General features: G+C 42.5%; 1 protein-coding gene across 3 annotated transcripts in view; it reads left to right on the top strand.

Annotated features, from left to right (window-relative positions):
- The window catches only part of LOC128875564 (zwei Ig domain protein zig-8-like), a 357,618-nt gene extending 339,048 nt beyond the window's left edge, over positions 1-18,570 (top strand). For 2 of the 3 annotated variants that reach the window (XM_054121235.1, XM_054121236.1), the window contains 3 exons: positions 5,763-5,890; positions 16,848-17,016; positions 17,867-18,570. In XM_054121235.1, coding sequence (XP_053977210.1) covers positions 5,763-5,890; positions 16,848-17,016; positions 17,867-17,958 — 389 coding nt within the window. In that variant the 3' untranslated portion in view covers positions 17,959-18,570. The remainder of the gene's footprint in view (positions 1-5,762; positions 5,891-16,847; positions 17,017-17,866) is intronic. The other variant, XM_054121237.1, reaches the window with a different exon arrangement.
- Positions 18,571-19,865: the final 1,295 nt, after the last annotated feature.

Raw genomic sequence — 19,865 nt, 5'->3', positions numbered from 1 at the left:
GGTGATCAGAATGGATGTAACTGTTACCGTCGGCACAACCACTCGACAAATCTCGTGTTCTGTGTAAACTATCGTTTGTCTACGTTATCGTTTGCCCGCGGATATTTCCTAATATTTGAATTTTTTACAGAAAATATTTATACGGAGATATTAAGTTTTAATATTGTACACATATTAATTGAACTCATTAATAATAAATACTACATCCGTTCGTTATTTAATTACCAAAGGCTCGTTAACAAAGGTCTAACCTAAGGTTTGCACTGCGTGAACCGATGCCACTCGAGTCGACGTTCCGAGCAAGTGGAAGGAACAACAGCAATTTGCATTCGTTGTTTTTGTCCTGAACGTCTCCCTCGAATCACTTTGCTCCCGGCGGAGGGTCGAGGGGTAGAAATCTTGGTGACCCACTTTTATCGAGCCGAATAGAGTTCTGGTGGGATGTTCTCGGAGATAAGATCCTCCATCATGCCGCGGATACACTTCGACTAATAAATTTTATTCAGCACGGGTAGTCGCGAATGTTTCTTCCTTTGCGTTTTCCGCGGGCGCGATTCTCGGACGGAATACTTTAAAGTGATTCCGACCGATGGATGCGATCCATTGTTGCAACGGAAGTTTTCGTACGCGACGTATCCGTCCCGGGCAACTTTATTCTCGTGAGAAATTACGCCCGGGGAATTTATGAAGCTTCTTCTTTTACCATTGCAATGGCTGCGATCGGATGCACGAGTTCACTTCGAGCGATGCACCGTGGACACGAGTGGCATTCCTCGTATCAGAAACAAAGAACTTTTCAATGGAACGAGATAATCGGGAAATTCCTACGGGAACTTGTAGGTGAATGTTTGCGAAGCAAGTGGAAAATATAGAGAAAAGGGGTTGAGGAACTTTTTGACCTGGAAAATAAACGAATGGTTGGACAGTTTTGCTGAAATTTCGTGTTTTCCACTCTAGACGTAAAAATAGTTGTGACTCTGGCTTGACAGACGTCATGTTTTGTAGATTTCTACCTGTGAGGTAGAAATATATTAAATTGATTTAAAATTTAGTCGGTTAATTGATCGATTGTTCTTGAGAAAAATGAAACTTGATAACCCATTTTTGTCCGGGCCAAAAAATGTCTTGACATTCACTCAGAAGTTCTACTTGGAGTTCATGTATGCCTTAAACTCCTCGAAACATTTTATAAAATATTTATTCCTTTTAATTCAAGTTTAAAAACGTTTGGGAAGCCCGTAATTTACTCGTCAGGTCGAAAAGAAACATTACAAACTTTTTACCAGTCGTATCGTATTTCTCATTCGTTACGTTTCCTTCGCTCCAACTCGAGGAGTTCGCGATTATGCCCCGAGACATTCCCAGCAGCCATTATGCTTCCGCGGTGGAAATATATATTCGCGCACGTAAGGGCAGTCATTAATTCGTGGGAGAAGAAATTTGCGTGCGAATTAAGCGCTCCTTGTCACGGAGAACAAATCACAGAAACCAAGGGAACTGAATTAAGTGTCGTACGAAGCGAGGGGGTCATTTCATTCCGCGAATCGATACCGTATAACTGTTTCTCATGGTGGAACACACGTGCACCGTGTATCAGTCCTCGATAATATTTATTAAAACGAGATCGAACTAAATGACAATTCACGGTCGGAATATTTCATTCGTCTGCTCGCGTTTCGTAATAATCGATTCGGTATAATCTTACATTGCACCAACAACAACGAACGAAAAAAAAATAAATACAAACAACGCGATATATCCTAAACTTAATTAACATAATTAATTACGTCCGAATCAGCCAGTACGGGATACACGTATTATTAATACAATATAATTCTCGGCGCTAACGCCGCGCGACGAAACCAGCGAAAACGCGATGTTAATTTAGTTTCTACATAATTAATGTCGTATTAATCGAGTAAAGACTGGCCGCTGCGTCACAAACAGCGCTCCGTTCCAATTAATTTTACGCGAACGTGTACCTACGTTTCGTACATTACCCCGCGTTTCCCCAATTCGGCTGGGAAATCGCTCGATGTATTCGTAAGTACTCGAAATGCTCGTCCACGATCGCTGAAACCTACTTTGTCCCCCTCCTCTATCGGTTCCTATATTCGCTATCGAACGATGTGTTCCCCCAGCAGTTCTTTTCATCCCAAGCCGTATGACTACAGTTTCAATTTCGCTCGAAATCACCCTCTATTTCCACCGAATAGCTGTATTCGAAACAGACGAGCGCGTACATGTACGTCGCAACGGAATCGCGTCGTCTAACGCAATTTACCGTCTAGTCTACGGAACAATCGTCGATCGGTACGAGCCTCTGTCTCTGTTTCTCTTGCGTTTGTGTCCAGTCGACGGTCAGAAAGCGTGTCTGCGCGGAACGGAGGTATAGGTAACGCGCGATCGTGTGCCGGTGCTTTATTTAGGTCGAGTGTCAACAACGAAGCGTACAAGTATGCTTTGTGGACTCTTCAGCAAATGGCACCGGTAAGTACAAAAGCGCTTACAGCGCGCGACCCGCGAAACGGGAGATCAGCGATACAGGACCGACGATAGATCGATCGACGAGAGCCAGAGGAACTCTGCGATCGACAGTCCACCGACTCGTCCGACTCCTTCGATGAAATTAATCGGGGAATGGATGATCAGCGCCTCCTCCTTTTCCCTTGACCCGTCACCCGATGCTTCGGATTAAAAAGGTTGCATTAAAATCGATTTATCACGTTCTCCACGAAATTCGAGAAAAATTAACCAGGATCGAATAATTCCTTCTTAGCGATTGTACGAGTTCCTTCTTGGTAATCAAATACAGACACTTCGTTTCTGTAAAGAGTTTAATTTCGAAAAAGAAAATTTCCGATCTTCTTTTGCAATAATTCGTGACTCAAAAAGCTATATCTTATATAGCCTTTATATATATAGCTCTATAACTTATCCCTCGAGTAAGTGCAATCAATGTGAGCTACGAGACATCTCGTAGTTGGCAGTAAATGGGTTAAACAAAACGAATGAGCTCTACTTTGTCGCGCTCGTTGGTGTTAGTTTACTTTCTAAAGGCCACGCTTTTCAACCCTGAAATTCGACTAACCTTGCATTTCCATAACCGGCATCGTATGCATTTAAATGCGCAGTAATCCATTTATTTCCTCATGCAAATAAGCATAACGTTGCTTGACATTATTTCGTTTACCGCGTCCGTCGCAATTGGTATAATTTAATACACACGAGAAGTTTTATTAGCATACGCTCCCGTATGCTAACGTTGCACGGAAACGTCATTTCGAATACATTGAAAATTTATATGGTAAGTCAGAACCACTCCCACAATCCCATGTAATCATGGCTGCCCTCGAAAGGAACGGGTCCATATTTCGCTCGTGCCAATATTGGCCGCCGCGTCGCTGTATTATAGCAGATTATTCAATGTCACGGAGAGATTAATGTCCCATCTAGATTCGTGTCAATAAAGCACAAACAAAGGGTATTTGTGTTGGCCGAAACTATTCTAGAACTGCCATATAATAATTCTTCCGTTTCTCAACACTCGTTTACTCGCTATATTCTCCAAACAAATAAACTTAATTCTTTCTGGATTGTTTCGTTCAAATAAAATTTACCCTTCGTTTGAACCGACTTCGAAAAGGAGGAGGTTACTCAATTCGACATGTATATTTTTTTAAAATTAACCCTACTATCCTTTTGAATTCTGTGCTTCCTACTTTTAATGTATATTCAACTTTTGCTCCGGAAGAATCAGTTTTTACTTGGTCCCATCCTTTTTCCAGTTACCATATCACTTCGTCCTTCAAAAATCCTTCGGTATCGAAAGTTCTTTATATCGATAAGTTCTTGGACGACTACGCTCCGAAACTAGTTGAAGAAGGGATCAGAGAAACCCGAACGTCCCGCGTTTCTGCGTACAGTTCAGCCCGCTGAAAGCACTCGGGGCCACTAATTAGAATTTGAAGGGGATGGTACACCTTTCGGTACGAGGCTGGAACCGTATTGGAGAGCCAATACGTGATTTCAGTCCGGACAGCCGGCGTCGTCCGGCCAGTTCGGCTTTCATCTGCGGTTAACCCACGTTAAAGCGTTTCGCGTATATTCCTGATATCGATCGACTCATAGGCGGCGTTGCACAGCTCCGGGTATAACCCCGATGTGCGATCCCGTGGAGAAAAAGCCGGCAGAAATTTACGAGAGGAAAGAATCTGTAACCAAAGTGTAGAAAAAAGTGTAAGGGAGGCAGGAGGAAGATGCAATCCCAGAATGAATGATGAGACGATAGAGAAGACAAGAAAAATTTATATTCTCGATTATCAGATTATGCGCGTATGGATATAATTAATGCTGCCCAAAGAGATCGTTCAGATCACGAAATGATTGAGCTACGATCCATTCTTTCTCAAAGTAGAAGAATTCCTGAATCTTTGCTTAAACAAAAATAAAATAAACTATAAAAGAGAACATCCTATAATTATGCATCGATCCAATATGTACGGAGAACGGAATGGAATGAAACAGAGGAAAAGTATGGAGAAGCGAATCGACGATACGAGCGACAAAGTGAGGAAAGGAAGGAGGCCGAAAGGTTAGCGACAGGGACATGACTGTCGTTTCTGGTATCATCTGCTGCACAAAACCGTAAAGTACGGTGCCCGGTTATTTCGGTCAATCCTCGAAGAGGAGGCCGTCCGGAAAATATTCACATCGATCTATACCGAGTGACCTCTCTCGCTTCCTATCTTCCTCCGTCGTGCAGGTCACGCCCGCACACGTACACGCACCTCTGTTACACAACCGTGGAGATTCGTTCACCCTGACCAAAACTCTTTTTCCCACCAACCCCCTTTTTTCGTGTCTCCCCGCTCTTTTTCGCTAACTCCCCCTTCACCCTTCCTCGCTCTTCACCTGTCTCTTTTTCTTTTTGATAGTTCACGGCGATAGCGGATACCGTGTAGCTCATATAGAGTGGCTTGCACCTCAAAGTGCTCTTTCGAACAGGTCGCAAGAGCCAGGTCAACCGCATCGCTCCTCGGCACCGCGAAAGGACACAAAACGGATCGACGAACCGAATCGACTATAAATACCGTCCCCCCCCCCCCCTCCCCCTTTGACGTGGCTGGCATTTTTCGGCATGATAAATACAGTCCCGAGCGATTATTCCTCGGCAGGGTGGAGTATTATCGCGGCCAAGGGACGCTCCGAGTTCGTCCGTGACCGTTATTCATGCGTGAACCGGTCGAAAGGTTGCATTATCAGCCCGGTATGTGTCGAGAAGCGTTCTTTCCTCGAGATAGATCGACTGTAGCCTTTCTTCGACCCTTTTCTTCCTTCCTGCTATTTTCTCGGATGAAAATTCTCTCCTCTACTTTCCGATTCGTAACATCCTTGGACCAGGGTGTATTAAAATGAACGGTCAATACATTCGGGGGAGGGGGGGAGGGGAGGGGAACGAGTATGATCGATTATTATATTCGTTTATAGACGAACTTTTACGCTAGGAATGGATGAATTAATATATCGTTTTGCTTAGTAAGTAACCGTAACCGTAATTATTGCAATTCACGCGAGTATTGGAATCGTTTACGTACTATACTTAAAATTTAAGTAACTAACAATTGATCGCTTAGCTATTACTTAAGCGAACTCTGGTAATTTGAATCCAACTGAAATTACGTTGAATATTTATTTAATTATCCCTTAACAATCGTTTTAAAAGAAAGCGATTAACAGTTGCGTGAAACTTTGTTTTGCAGAACCAACAACCGAAATCCTGGGTGCGCCAGATCTGTACATCAACCGAGGCAGCACCATCAACCTGACGTGCGTGGTCCTAGAGAGTCCAGAGCCTCCAGCTTACATATTTTGGAATCACAACGATGCTGTGAGTACCTGTTTCTTCTACTGAAAATTCCGACGCCAGACATTCTTTTTACGCGACGACAGAAAAACCTTTAACGATATGTAAGGCGAGCATAACACGGAAACGAGTGGAAGTACGACGATGTCGCGTGTTCGTAATTTATAATTGAGACAGCGTGTGCCGGAGTCGACCTCGTCCGATGATAATTGATGATGATTGTAGCTCTTGAAACCCTTGGCCATCCGATATCGAAAGACGTGCGTCCTATGAACGCGCGAAGCTGGTACATTTCCAGTATCCGTTTTAATGAAATTTCTTCGAAATCTTCGACGCCTTCCCGTATCAATTTCTCACCTGGAGTTATTCCGTTTCTTCGAAGTTTCTTGTTCTCCCCGACGCTCCTTGTTTGATCGAAAACCCGTCACGAACTTTTATTAATTCTTTAAAATATGTGCAGAAATATGGCTACTATCGTAGACAACATAGACGTATTATTTCAATTAAGACAAGTATTTATTTTAATTACTTGTTGCGTGGAAAATTAACGAGTACAAGTTATTAAAAGTAATACAATTTCTTCTGATAAATCAAACAGTCTTATTCTTTGTTATAACTCAGTAGCTACAAAAAGATGGAGTTTCAATAAACACGATTGAGATCTTGGAGAATATGACCTTGATAAAAATGTACTTTTTGAGACACATTATTGTACCCTCGGAAACGGTTAGAATGATCAAGATAGAAAGGGACATTCCGCGGAAAGCCACAAATTCAAACTAATTCGGAATTGTTGCGCATCGTGGCTCCGCGTTTACTCGCATGACGCATTACCTCCAGTGAAGAAAGTATCGGATGTTATCCGAAAGCGCAATTACCATGAATCACACCCCATACCCGTAAACATTGATCACAATTAATGTTTCGCCCAGCCGCACGCTTTCAGCCCTTTCCAAGGAGACTCCCTTCTCCAACTATCCAAGTGCGCGTGGGCATAAAGGAAGTCCATAAAACACCGCGGTCGAGTGTTTCGCGAACGAAAGACCGATAAATTTTGATAACGTTGACGTTAGGAACTGGTAAATTGTCAACGGTGCCGTAGCTGATAATGGCGCATGGGAGACGCCATTAGGCGCATTAAGTCTGACCAGGTGCCTTGGGGATTCCCCACCACGAACAGAACAGGTCCGCCGAGCTTTAAGATGAATTCCACGGCACGTGACTAACGGGTGGAGGCCAAACACTCTGGAACTGTTAATGAGACAACCGGGACCAAAGTAATTTGCAAAACGATTGCGCGGTTGAACATTAATTTAAACGGCGCACGTTCGCGTTTATAGAAATTTATACGAATCTTAGAGACATTAATGTATACCATTTGTACGCACACGTACGTACGTGGCAAGTTACTTTCTACGGAGTCCTTCGCTTGAATTTAGCCATAAATTCGGAAACGAGATATTTAAACGAGATTGAAGATTCTTGCGAACGGAATTCGTCGCTTGCGAGTTGGTCACTTTCTTTTTGGAATTCTGAAAGCTTATTTTTGTAGGAGACAGAAATTCGAGTACCAGCGTGCACTCGAATTGGTAAAACGTTCGGGAAAAAGTAGTCTACGTGTCCACGAGTGAAACGATAAGAGCTCGAATTGTCCCGCGGGAACCAGTCGAGCCAGAATTGCAATCCTTCGATCATAAGGATGAATCGATCGATCCACCCCCGCGAAACATTTTCCATCCGTGAGGAATCCTTGGTGTTCGGCGGGGTTTCCCCTTACGCTCCAATAAACCTCGTCCCTTTGATTCCAATGGAATTTCGAGGCAGAGTCTCTTTGTTCCTCCAGCGTGCAGTCGGAAGCGTGTGTTTCTCGTCCAGGTGTACCTGCAAATTCGTCCCGATACGCTCCGTGCAATGCACACACAGGTGGGGTGCATATGTGCGCTCATGTCCGCTCGTGCATTTCTGTGTACCCGTTCGTAAATAGAAAAGTAAATGTTAAATTGACTTAACAATTTGTTGGGGTTGCTTTTTCACTCGACTACGGCGACGAGGAGTGTCGCTTACCCTTCGTGGCACTGGTTGGTGCTTCTTTTCTTTTTTTGTTTGAGAGAGACATCCACGAGTATCTTGGCCACTTAATTTTTATTCATTAACCTATTCAAGTCTTATCTAGTTTTTAATGTAAATGAACTTAATACTTAGCAAAATAATTCTGAAATGGTTTATAAGTACTTAATAAGGAAATAGATACATCTGCAAGTGAACCTTCTCTAAAAATATTAGAAAATAAATTTTTTTTTCTAGTTAATCTTGTCGCTAATTATTCACCTCTGACTTTATATTCCCAAATTTTGTACTCGTCCGATTTGTCACTGGTGTACCAATTGCTCCGAATTCGATTAGCTCGATCGGTTTACCTGAACGAAATCCCATTAAGGAATTGTTAAACGAGATACAATATCGCGTCTTATTTATGTGGCGATCGTGGACGATTGCCAAAAGGGCAAGGCGAAGACGTTGCCAAATCGGTTTCCACGGTATTACGACGACAGAAATAAAAGCGCATTTCCCGGATTTGTAACTCTCATTTGTTCAGGATAACTGGTACAGTGAACCAATCCTGGTCAATAAGATTTAACCCTTTGTATTCGAAATTTGTCTTCCACCGGTCAGGAATTCTTCTGAAACTCTTCGAGATTCGATAACTGGTTAACCCCTTTGTGCCCACGCTAGAATGTAATCGTTTTGTGTATTAAATTTCGTGTATTAAAAATGTTCGTCAATCCTGATTAACAACTATACAAATTACATGAATCTGATTTGGGTATATTGAAAACGATATCTTGATTTCCACGACGTTGTTAAATCACAGATTTCTAAGATAATTCGCAGCGTTAAAATAAGTGGAAATAGTGTGAAATTATGTTACACGTAAAGGTGTGTTTCAAGGGTGAAATTACATGCGAAACCATTTCAATGAATTCAAACCGATCACGTCGACCGCGCGAGTAAACGTTCTGCAGAGCAATGCAAAGTTTCCAGTTGTTGTAATCGATTGTTGTTAATCACTTAAGTTCCGTTGCACCGCCGCAGCGAGCTCGGGGAACTTAAATTACTGCATCGAAACTTCGGCTCGCTTTGATTCGGATTCAACGTAACTTTTATCTGCAAATTCCGCACGTCGGCGTACAAACTTGTTGATCCCCTTAATGTAACCTCGACTCACGTCATTAGTGCACCTTGTACCTGTTTGTGCATTATATGCGAATCGAGTAAACGAGTATCCTGATCGTGTTCCTATCAATCACGGTTCAGAATAAGTATTCATCGAACATACTAATCGTGAGAAATTTTTCTATATCGTTATATCTGTTAGCTGGAATAACTAAAATTTAAGTGTACAAGCGCTTTTCATTTAGTCGCGTCACAGGCAGACCCTCGCGTACCTTGAATGCTTCTGTTTCCTTGAAAACAATCGTGGCCAATCTAAATTTGTTCCGCGCAAGCACCACCCTAATATTGACATAAGAAAGGGGTATTTGTCCAGTCTCGATGTGTTTGCCATCAAACTTCTGTCTATTCCAAGTAAAAGGATCATTGTGTGCCGCGTACGATACTGGACAGCACTCTGTATTTACAACTGTTTACCAGTCGGATACAATTTCAAGCTTGAGTATTCGCGAAAAAGCTCGATTCTGGTCGCCTAAAGGGGTAGGTCGAAAGCTCGCGTTACCCTTCGCGTGTGATTTTGTGCTCAAGCGAGCCATTTGCCGGCATCGAGCGTGAAAAATAAAGGTGGACACACTTTGTAGCCTTTGTTCTCGCCGATGATGTAACGGCGACTTCGATTTTCCACAAGTGAAACCTTCCAAAGGGAACGCGTTCGTCTGACCGTTGCGAAATTCGGTCGGTGGTTAAATAAAAAGAGGCCTCGAAGTAGACAAAGCTTAAAAATACGCGTACAATGTTGCCTGAAAATAGAGGAATTATTTATTTGATAGAAAACAGTGGTCACGATTTAAAATAAAAATGTTTCTAGATACAAAAACTTCATTGAGCGTGAGTGGAACGCAGTATTTTCTTTCTTTAATAATAAAATTATAATATGAAGACAAAAAATACTGTATGTACTCGCACACAATAGATTTTATATACAAAGAAGCTTCTCTATTATTAATTGCACCCACGAGCATTTTTATTTTCATTTTTATTATTATTAAACATACCTTACTGCTTCCAAACTGGTAAAAAAAAAAGAATATCGCCTTAATTTTACTATATAGAGAATTAGCAAAAATGTGAAACCTATCAAGATGAATAACTCGTGTCCATAGAATACAAAAAGTCCTTTACCGTTTTCCGATTGAACAATTCGTTACAGAGATGTAGGCAATTGTTTACCATGTTGGGACTCTCGACGCGGCCCGCTCGGACCTGGTGTTTGTTTACTTCTGGGTGCGCGCGCGACTCCCGCACGAGCTTACAGGGTTCAGCGCTCGCGCCACGGAGTACAGGGTTCAGCGCTCGCACCACGGAGTACAGGGTTCAGCGCTCGCGCCACGGAGTACAGGGTTCAGCGCTCGCGCCACGGGTACAGGGTTCAGCGCTCGCGTCACGGAGTACAGGGTTCAGCGCTCGCACCACGGAGTACAGGGTTCAGCGCTCGCGCCACGGAGTACAGGGTTCAGCGCTCGCGCCACGGAGTACAGAGTTCAGCGCTCGCGCTCTCCACGTGGTCCATGCGTTCGGCATCGTAGAAACTTTAACTGCGAATACTTCCGTAACGAAGAGGTGGATCGAAAAACAAAGTAAAGGACTTTTGGATTCATATTGACACTAAGTATACATCTGCAAGAAGTATTCTACGATTTTACTAACAATCGATCCATTTCCATAACAAAACTTCGGATTGAAAAATGAAAAAGGACTTTTACTATGTATATACTATCATTCTATATATAGTAAAACTATATCTTTATATAAAAAATCCATTGTGTGCGGGTAAAACGCATCATCATTGACGAACCGCTGGATCTATAGAGTTTGCAATCAATTAGAATGTGTTTTCGAGGAAATTTTTATGTAATAAAATTATTTCTTGTTCCTTAATATACAAATTGGTACCAAGCTACGTTTTATCCATATAAACGACTGCCTGGAAACACTAGATTTAATTGAGAACTGTCTGTCAATAACCGTAGGAACAGTTCCAGAAATAAATCCACGGGAGATCGATAGGTGGCAATTCTTAAAATCTTGTAACCCAGATATATACATTCCCATTAATGAAACAGGTATTTATTTCTGAAGATCAGAAATATCGAAGAATTATTCTTTAATATATTCGAATAAATATTATAATCTATGATCGACTAATGCATATTTGAAGAAACACAATTTATGTTGCAATAAGACGAAAGATATTTGTGTATATAAATGCTTGTACATTAAATATATTAATTTACTTGAGAAGATTCGACTCATACACTAGCATCGAAATATTAACAAATAAATTACAGTCTCAAAAAGGTTGAAACACGCAAAATAAGGTCGGACAGAATTCACGTTTATATGAACTTCTTTCGCTACTTTCGCGTGCTGAACTCACCCCCCAAAGTTCGCCCGCTAATAACGAGACACTCTGTATATCTACCTCGGTAAACATCGCTTTCATAACATCGTGGAGCGCGGCATTATGCGAACAATATCCCTGATACTCCTTATTAAAGTAGACCGCGATCATTGACTTGCATGTGTATTAGCATATCCTCCGCGAAAAATTTGGACGGTATGTCTGCTTCCCGTTGAATTATAAATTAGCATAAAATGTCTAACATTGAAATAGCGTAGAAATCTTTAATCTGATAGATATCGAATTCTAACAGAATTTCAAGTTCGATAAACCTCTGGTGTCGTTGTATAGGAAAAATGAAAAATCACGTTTTGGAAGAATAACGCGAGCATTGTATTATGTACCATAATATTTTCAGTTTTTATTTATATTTTTTTTATTTTTTCTTCTCTGTTGATATATATTTTTGACGCTACATTTTATTCCCTTAGAACAAAGTTATCGAATCTCGAAAATAATTTTGTATGACAAGCCTTCGCGTTTCCGTTGTTACCAGAATATTCCTGGCTGCGGCTGGAAACATAGCCAGGATGCGGATACAATGTCGTTCGTAATAACTTCGTACACCGATAACAACACTGGAACACTGTATTTTTTCGTTCGACTCCGCTTTCAAACGAACGCCCAGGGGCGGCCGAGAAATCGCGAAATAAATGCCAATTTCGCTTTGCAACAACAGACAGCTACCGCCGTCCGCCTCCAACAAATGAGGAAACAATTGCGCGATGGAACGAGAATCACCGCTAAATCCAAATTGGGAAATATGTTTCGCGTCGAATGAAACGAATGCGAGAACAATACTATTCGAGACGAAAAGAACGACCCAGTTTTCGTTACACGACTTTCCAAGACGTTTTCTAACAATTCGTGATCTATTTAAGGGTTTCAATTGTAGGAAGACTTCTTACGAGGCTTCTAATTAGCAACGAAGGGTGTACAAAATTAGTCATTTTCTTTTTACCGTGGACCTTAAGAAACAATACGGTGCTTGAACATTTGTCAGCGTGGAGTATTTAATTGTTTGTCAGCTGAAGCAAGAAATGTTTTGAGAAGAAAATTTAAAATATGGTTATGTTCATGGTAATTGAAAGAATTATTCTACCTTCTTCTTCGGATGGAAAATGTTTCTATAGTACGAATATAAACAATTTTAATCATTAACTAGGTCATCGAATGTGTTTGTGTAGGGCAAACATGTTAAACCTGAGAAAGAAGATCGAATAAATACTTGGATTACCATGGAAGAAAGACCTTTATTTTAATCGGACTCCGAATCAATTGGACATTGTTGACAACAATATTTATTCAACTCGTTTGTATAAAAACATAAAAATACAGTACGATGTTGTGAAAAAGAATACACAGAATAGTATTGCAGGTCTATTAAAATGTGCATAAATTGTTTCTATGAGCACATGAATATTAATACTTCGTTCGACCTCCTTTGTGAATAAGCAGTCTGAAAACAATGTGCATCTCTGCTATGACTATTCATACTATATTAGATGGGTGTATTCAAATTTGCGTAGGTGACTGCACCCACTGGTATCGAATTTGTACAGATGAAATTTATTTACATTCATAAAAGTTAATTTTAATTATGCTAGCCCAAGCATACTCGCATAATATAATAGAAAGTGTGCAGATGTTTCGATTGTATTCGTTTCGAAAAGCCACTTTGACGTACCAATCAGTTATCAACGTATTGGAATATCTTATAACCTCAAAATCAGTTTCTGCATCTTCATTTATATTTATTTAAACGATGCCTCATTTACACCCCACCCTTGTGTGCAACTACCAATCGACATTTTCATAGAAGATCAAATGTGTTTGCAAGTTCGATAGTTCGAAAGCATCGAGTGCCAAAGTGTATTTGAAACGTATCGAACTCGTGCTTTGTTTCGAATAATTTTGAATACATTCCGATTGTGTCAACCTCGCGTCTGGGGGAGTTTCTTTGTATTAAGTATGAATTTCAAGTACTTGTTTTACTTCGTGGTTTGCATAGGATAATATATTTGTGATCTTTACGTGAGAATTGTTTGGAGCGGTGCCAAAGTGTCCTATCCTGAACGTCCAGCTACATTGAATGGGTAGCGACATAACTGGAGAATCGAGAGTCGAATTGCTTACTCGTGAGCAGTTTCCCTGTGTTGAAATATCTATCCACCTTGCTGCGGTTGAGCCTTATTATAATACTTATTACAGTACTCGCACCATTTTTTTTTCATTGTAAATTTTTCTTGAATGATTAATTCAGCCTGAGAAACCACTCAAAATGATTATAGTTTGCTATCGAGAATTGTCGAGACACAAAAACGTCTGTAATTCATAAAACAAGATCGCACATGGTACACGTTTACAGTTGAACATTTCTCACCGTTTGTTTACATTCAAACAAATACTGAAACGGATCCTGCCTCTTAAGATACAAGTGGAAGAGATACCTTTAGAAAGCCATTATCGCCGAAATCCTAACGAATACGTTTAATTTCGTACAATATCCGTCGCGATAAATCGAACGTCGAGTACCACAGTTTTCGCCATCTCGATGCGATTTAACGCAATAAAGCGATTCTCTCGATCCCGGAGGATTCAATCAAAGCAGGCTATCGACTTAAATGAAGCAGATAAATTAAGATCGAGACGACGGAGACGCCGAGCTGAGGCGGGGGACGGAAAGGGAGACACAAGTCGAGGGAAAAATGTAGAAAGACGAGGGACAAGGGAGTCGTTATCGAGGCGCGAGGATAAGACCGATAAGACAAAAGTAGCAACGTGCCGGGTGGAAATCATTCCGATGGACCATTGAGTCCAAGATGTTCCATCGGGCCCGTCGAGGATCCCCGTGGGATGCCGATTTCTCCTATGATCGCGTAATGAGGCTGACGAGACTTTCCTCGCATCTCATTTCCATTTTCTCCCCCTCGAGGACATGCAAACTCTCTTCTCGTTTAAAACTTGTCCGAATTACTGACTCGCAACGAAATTATCGGGTTCGCTGAACTGCAGCGCTCCATTCATCGACGATCGGTAAGGATCGCGATCGCGAAACAGTGGAAATCTCATTTTTCTGTAGAAGGAAGTATCGACGCATGCTCAGACAGGTGATCTAAAAATAAATTGTCGGAATAGGAAATAATAAAATATGTGTACATCCCACCTACGACCAAAGAATACATTATTTTAATTCACCGTGTTTCGATACCTAGAAACAATAATTAAATACGCCACATTTTTTGAGGATACTCTCTGAGAGAAAATTGTCCACCACGTTTAATTCTCCTTTAGGCAGCAATTATTAAATCCACCTGTAACATGGCGGCACGTTGAAAGCCTGAGAATTTCGGTAAATTTCAACGACAAACTTCGACGTGCCTACACGCCGTATATCGAAGCTCCGCTTTTTTCCGTTTGCAAAGTTCAGCGGCGCGTAGTGTGCACAGCGCAGCGAACACGGACAGAAAGGTGGAACGTGTGCGTCGCGGTTATTACCAGTCGTGCACGGAGCTCGGATTAATCGTGCACTTTCGAATGAAAGTTTCGCATATTATTCCGCGTTACATCACGGACCAGATAACAGAACGGAAGGAACAGGCCGTCGTTTATCGAGCCTGCGAGTTACAACTTTCTCGTGCGATTAATCATACTTTGAATCATTCAGGCGTGCTACGCGCTGAAACATCCACCACAGTGTACGTGTATCGCGAGTAATTTTGAGTACTTATTCGTTCCGCCATTACTTGAAATCCGATTAACCGAGTTTGGGGATAAAACGACTTTTGGGGAAATTTCTGACTGTGAAAATTAAGAACACTGTCCGAAGGAGGATTTCGTATTGGGATCACGAGTAGGATTTTAACATACTTGGAAAAAATTCTGAGAAGCACATATTTCAATTTTTACATACATAAAGTGACATATATACATACATAGACTCGCAGCTAGATTTTGCCTCTACTTCGTAACATTTCTCGTGCGTGGACTAGGAAACAGAAGACACTTTTATCGTGAAAAATTCCAAAAAGGTCGAGCGTTACTGCTACGTCCAAAAAGAAACAGAAAAAGGAATTTAAGAATGAGTTTGAAGACAGTTCGCAAAAGGCGCACTTCCTCCGGGACGGGTTTGAGATGGTACATAAGAACCAACGTACCGAAGGCTCGAGTTGCGGATCATTTATTTAGGAATCCGTCTCAGCTCTGACGACAGTGGCTCCGTTTCTAGCTCCCACCTACTCACGAGCGTACGTCGACCCTTACGACCCCTGTTAAAGAGACACTCGCGAGGAACGTCGAGTGGAACAGGCGCAGGATAAACAGAACGTTCGCAGGGGCTGACAGTGTGTACCGTTGCACGTCGGACGTTGCTCTGTGCCACCTCTGTATCTATATTGTTGAAATGGCTACGGTAAATGGCTGCAGACTGGCTTGATAAAATAGTTGGATAGATATTTAATTGGTCTGGAATAATATATGTTATAGACAGTAGTAGAGTGAAATTGTAGTGGAGGAATCTATAAGAAAAGAGCAATATAATGTCAGTTATAATACCAATAATAATATTGTACAGAAATGTGTTACAAACGTGTTATTACATTAGATCGATCAAGTTGACACTTGTCATCTTCGATCTTTTCGTTCAAGTAATTGTCAATTACGACAATCAATAACTTTAAGTAAAATTCATATTTGTCAATGATTCTTCCTGAGTTTATTCTCGGTATCTTCACTTTAATAAATCGGACTGAAAATACAATCGAAATGCTGAAAGAGAAGTTCGACAAAAATCCCTACTTTTCGACGTGGCACCTTGATTTATCCCCTCTGAAAAAAAGAACTCTTAAAGTCTTCACAGAGTTCCGACCGTAAAAATCCCTAATCCCACAAGCGTCGAATCGCGAAGATCGAAAGGTATCAGACGTGTCCGATAATAAAACTAATATAAGTCCGAGACTCTGATCATAACCCTCCGGAGCTATTCATCCAGAGAGAGAGAGAGGGAGAAGCAACGACATCCCCCTGCTCGCAATTTTACAAGCACTTTCCGATTAACGACCTCCGGGAGCAGAAAAAGAGAAACCATCGAGGGGAAGAGTGAGAATTTTTCCCATTCAGTCTCGTATCGACGCTCATTCAATGGCGACGGATGTCGAGGTGCAGTCTCGAAAGCTTATCTTCCCCGTTCCTCGATCCAGTCCCAACTTCCAGCCGAATAAAAGGGAAGTTCCCGAGAAGGTCGTCTCCGTGCTCGCCCCCCGCGTTTCACATCTGTCTCCTCAGCTCGGGATACGACCGACGCTGTTCGCGTTTGCTCGATTCAAAGCGATCCTGCGATCTTTGTTGCAGATAATCAGCTACGACTCCATCAGAGGCGGCGTATCCGTGGTCACGGAGAGGGGTGACAGCACCACAAGTTTCCTGCTGGTGCAGGAAGCGAAGCCATCCGACTCGGGGCGGTACACTTGTAATCCCAGTAATGCTCAACCCAAATCGATCACCGTGCACGTACTCAATGGTGAGTGGTCTCTACTTAAAAACGACATTAAGAGGAAAAAGAAAAAGAAAGGATTAATCGAATTAAAAACGTAGTTAGTTGGTACAAGGATTACGACTAAAATAATTGGACAAAAAATGGAATCGCTTAATAATGTCACTTTAGATACGAACTACGTAGTCAGAATTTGAAGAATATTTTTCAAATCTCTCATCGAACGATCAATGCGTACGTACCAGCTCGAGTACAATAATTCTCCGAGTTCTCTAATTGCGTACGGTTTCTTCCTTGCCTCGTTATCAGATCGAGCATTCCGTGACCAATTATTATCTTGCTCGTTCTTGGAAAGAAAATTAATACACTCGCACGTTCAGTGGCACGGAAGTTTTTATCGGGCGAATAAATAACGAGGGAGAACGACCATTTTCCGGGTATTAATTTAAAATTGATGAACGCCAAAGAAAGGGAGACCTGAAGGAAAAGAACGCACACCCGCTTGGCTTCGTTCGATACTGCGTTTAATTAATGAACCCTTCTTCTTCGCGCCGATTAATGGAGTCGCCGCGCGAAGAGGTAATATTGATGCATGGGTGCATTTGGAAACGCGCTTTGCATCCTTTGAGGTGAACACGTCTCGTGCAATAGAAACATCCGAATGTACACTGTCGGTTACATGTATTGACGCACATTTGTGCAAAATGAGATTTCTCGAAGAATAGCATTTTTCGTTGCTTTTATTCTCGGGATTTAATTAAAATATACGTTCGGTTTTATTTAAATATTTAAATATTTTTGAAAACGAAGCACCATTTACCTACACATAAATCGAACCGACGTCTTCAGAAAATTTAAGTGTTGTCCCCTGTTTCAGGAGAGTATCCCGCGGCAATGCAGCACGGCGGCCAAGCCAAGCAACCAAGGCTCTACTCCCTTCTGCTCTGTCTGTGTCTGCTACTTTACTAACTGTCTCAACCCCCTCGCCCAACGCCCCTTCCCCCCTCGGAAGACCACCCTATCCATCGAACCAGTCGACGACGGTTATCGAGGGACTTCCACCGTGATATCCACCGATCGTGGGACGACGAACGCCGTCGTAGAGACTCCTCGGGTTCGCGCGACCAGGGACCAGTGGTGGTGCAGTGACACGGTAAAAAAAAAAAAAAAAAAGAACTCTGGCGACAGGTGCGTCGAGTGATCGCGCGGACGAGAAAAAGGGTACTCGCGTGCCTCGACGAAACGTCCTCGAACCGAACCTAAACGTAACCGTCAGCGTGGATCGACGCGAGTGGCCGAGTCGTGATAACGCGACTGGATACGCCCTCGTGGCGTTAACGCCGAACGAAGCCGATCACCACGCGAAACCAGGCCCTGTGGTGAACGTCGACGGTACGTGTTTCGACGGTACAGCGCTCGACGGTGCAACAAAGTGACTGATCGTGATCGCAAGCCCCGACACGTGACGGCGGTGCGAGGCAACGTAACGCGGAAATAATGCAGCTGGTCGCGAAACGATTAAACCCGAGCCGGTCGCGGGACAAACGGAAATTGAGATGGCGAAAGACGCGGAGCAGGGGTCGAAGGGGGAGGGGAGAGGGGGGAGGGGGGCGAGGGGGGACGAGCGAAACGGGACGAGGGTGACGGCGAACGGAACAAGCGCCCGAGGGACAAAGGTGTGGATCAGAGTACAAAGGATCGCCTTTCCTCCGCAATTATTCAGCCACGCCGACACGCGGAATGTGTACGGAAGAGGAGAAACGTAAAGCGGTAGTGGAAAGCCCGGGAACACCGATCGACAGCCGGATCCGTTTTCCATAGGGCGCGTCATACCTCGTTCGCCGCGAAAAGGGCGACACGTCGCCGCGCAAACCCCGCAATTTCGATCCTCGATCCACGCCTGGCCAAAGTCCTTTCGTCGTTGTACCCTTGTTCTGCCGCGACGCGTGGGACTCCTGGAATTCGAGCTGAAAGTGGGAATCACGAGTCGGACACGTCGTACGGTTGCGCGGGAACGAGTATGTACCTGACTGTGGCACGCGTGGTCTCGGTTGAAATGGTATGATGTCGACACCTTCTGTTGTAGTTGGACTTTTAGGAGGGAATCTGAGTCGAGCATCGGAGCGCAGAAGTCAGGCATGTGTGAAAATGAATTCGTACTTGTATGGCAAGGGGTTGGTCGTGTCCTTGCGAGACTCCCGGTGAGGAGTTTGAGTCAAGATTTGGAAAGCAAGAGCCACGCGGTGGTGTGCGAGTGAGTTTGTACCTGACTGTGGTAAGTGTGGTTCCATATTAAATTGTACGCCAAGAGATCTACCCCTTGTTCTGCAACGTGCAAGACTACTAGTAAGGAGTTTGGGTCAATCATTGAAAGACAGAAGACAGGCACGTCAGACGAGTGTATGCAAGTGAGTTTTTTTTTTCTTGATTATAGCACCAACGGCAAGGGGTTGAACTCTTGCAAAGTGTGAGACTCGTGTTATGGAATTCAATCCAAAAAATAAAAAGCGCAAGTCAGGCATGTATGGAAGGATGTAAGCGGGTTTGTACCTGACTGTGTTAACCCCTTATCTTCCAACGATGTGTGAGATTCGTGGTACGGAATTCAGGGTGTAAATTATTGGGGCAGTCTGGCATTTTGGAACGAAAAAGCGATTTCTTATAGGTAGAATAACTGAATCGAATTAATGGAATATCGTATTTTTTTGTGAACAATATTCGAATTGCTGTTCTTTTACATTCAGTCATTCGTTCAAAAGCAAAATGAAACGTACACTTAACAAGTAAATGTATAAACAAGTAAATGTATAAAATGTAACGAACAATTTTTTAAATTTTACCAAGATTCTTTTCAAACGCTTTCAAAATTAAAAACC

Source organism: Hylaeus volcanicus, chromosome 4 (assembly GCF_026283585.1).
Source record: "Hylaeus volcanicus isolate JK05 chromosome 4, UHH_iyHylVolc1.0_haploid, whole genome shotgun sequence".
Lineage (NCBI taxonomy): Eukaryota > Metazoa > Arthropoda > Insecta > Hymenoptera > Colletidae > Hylaeus > Hylaeus volcanicus.
The sequence above is the reverse complement of the archived record's forward strand: the minus strand, read 5'-3'. Positions and strand labels throughout refer to the sequence as shown.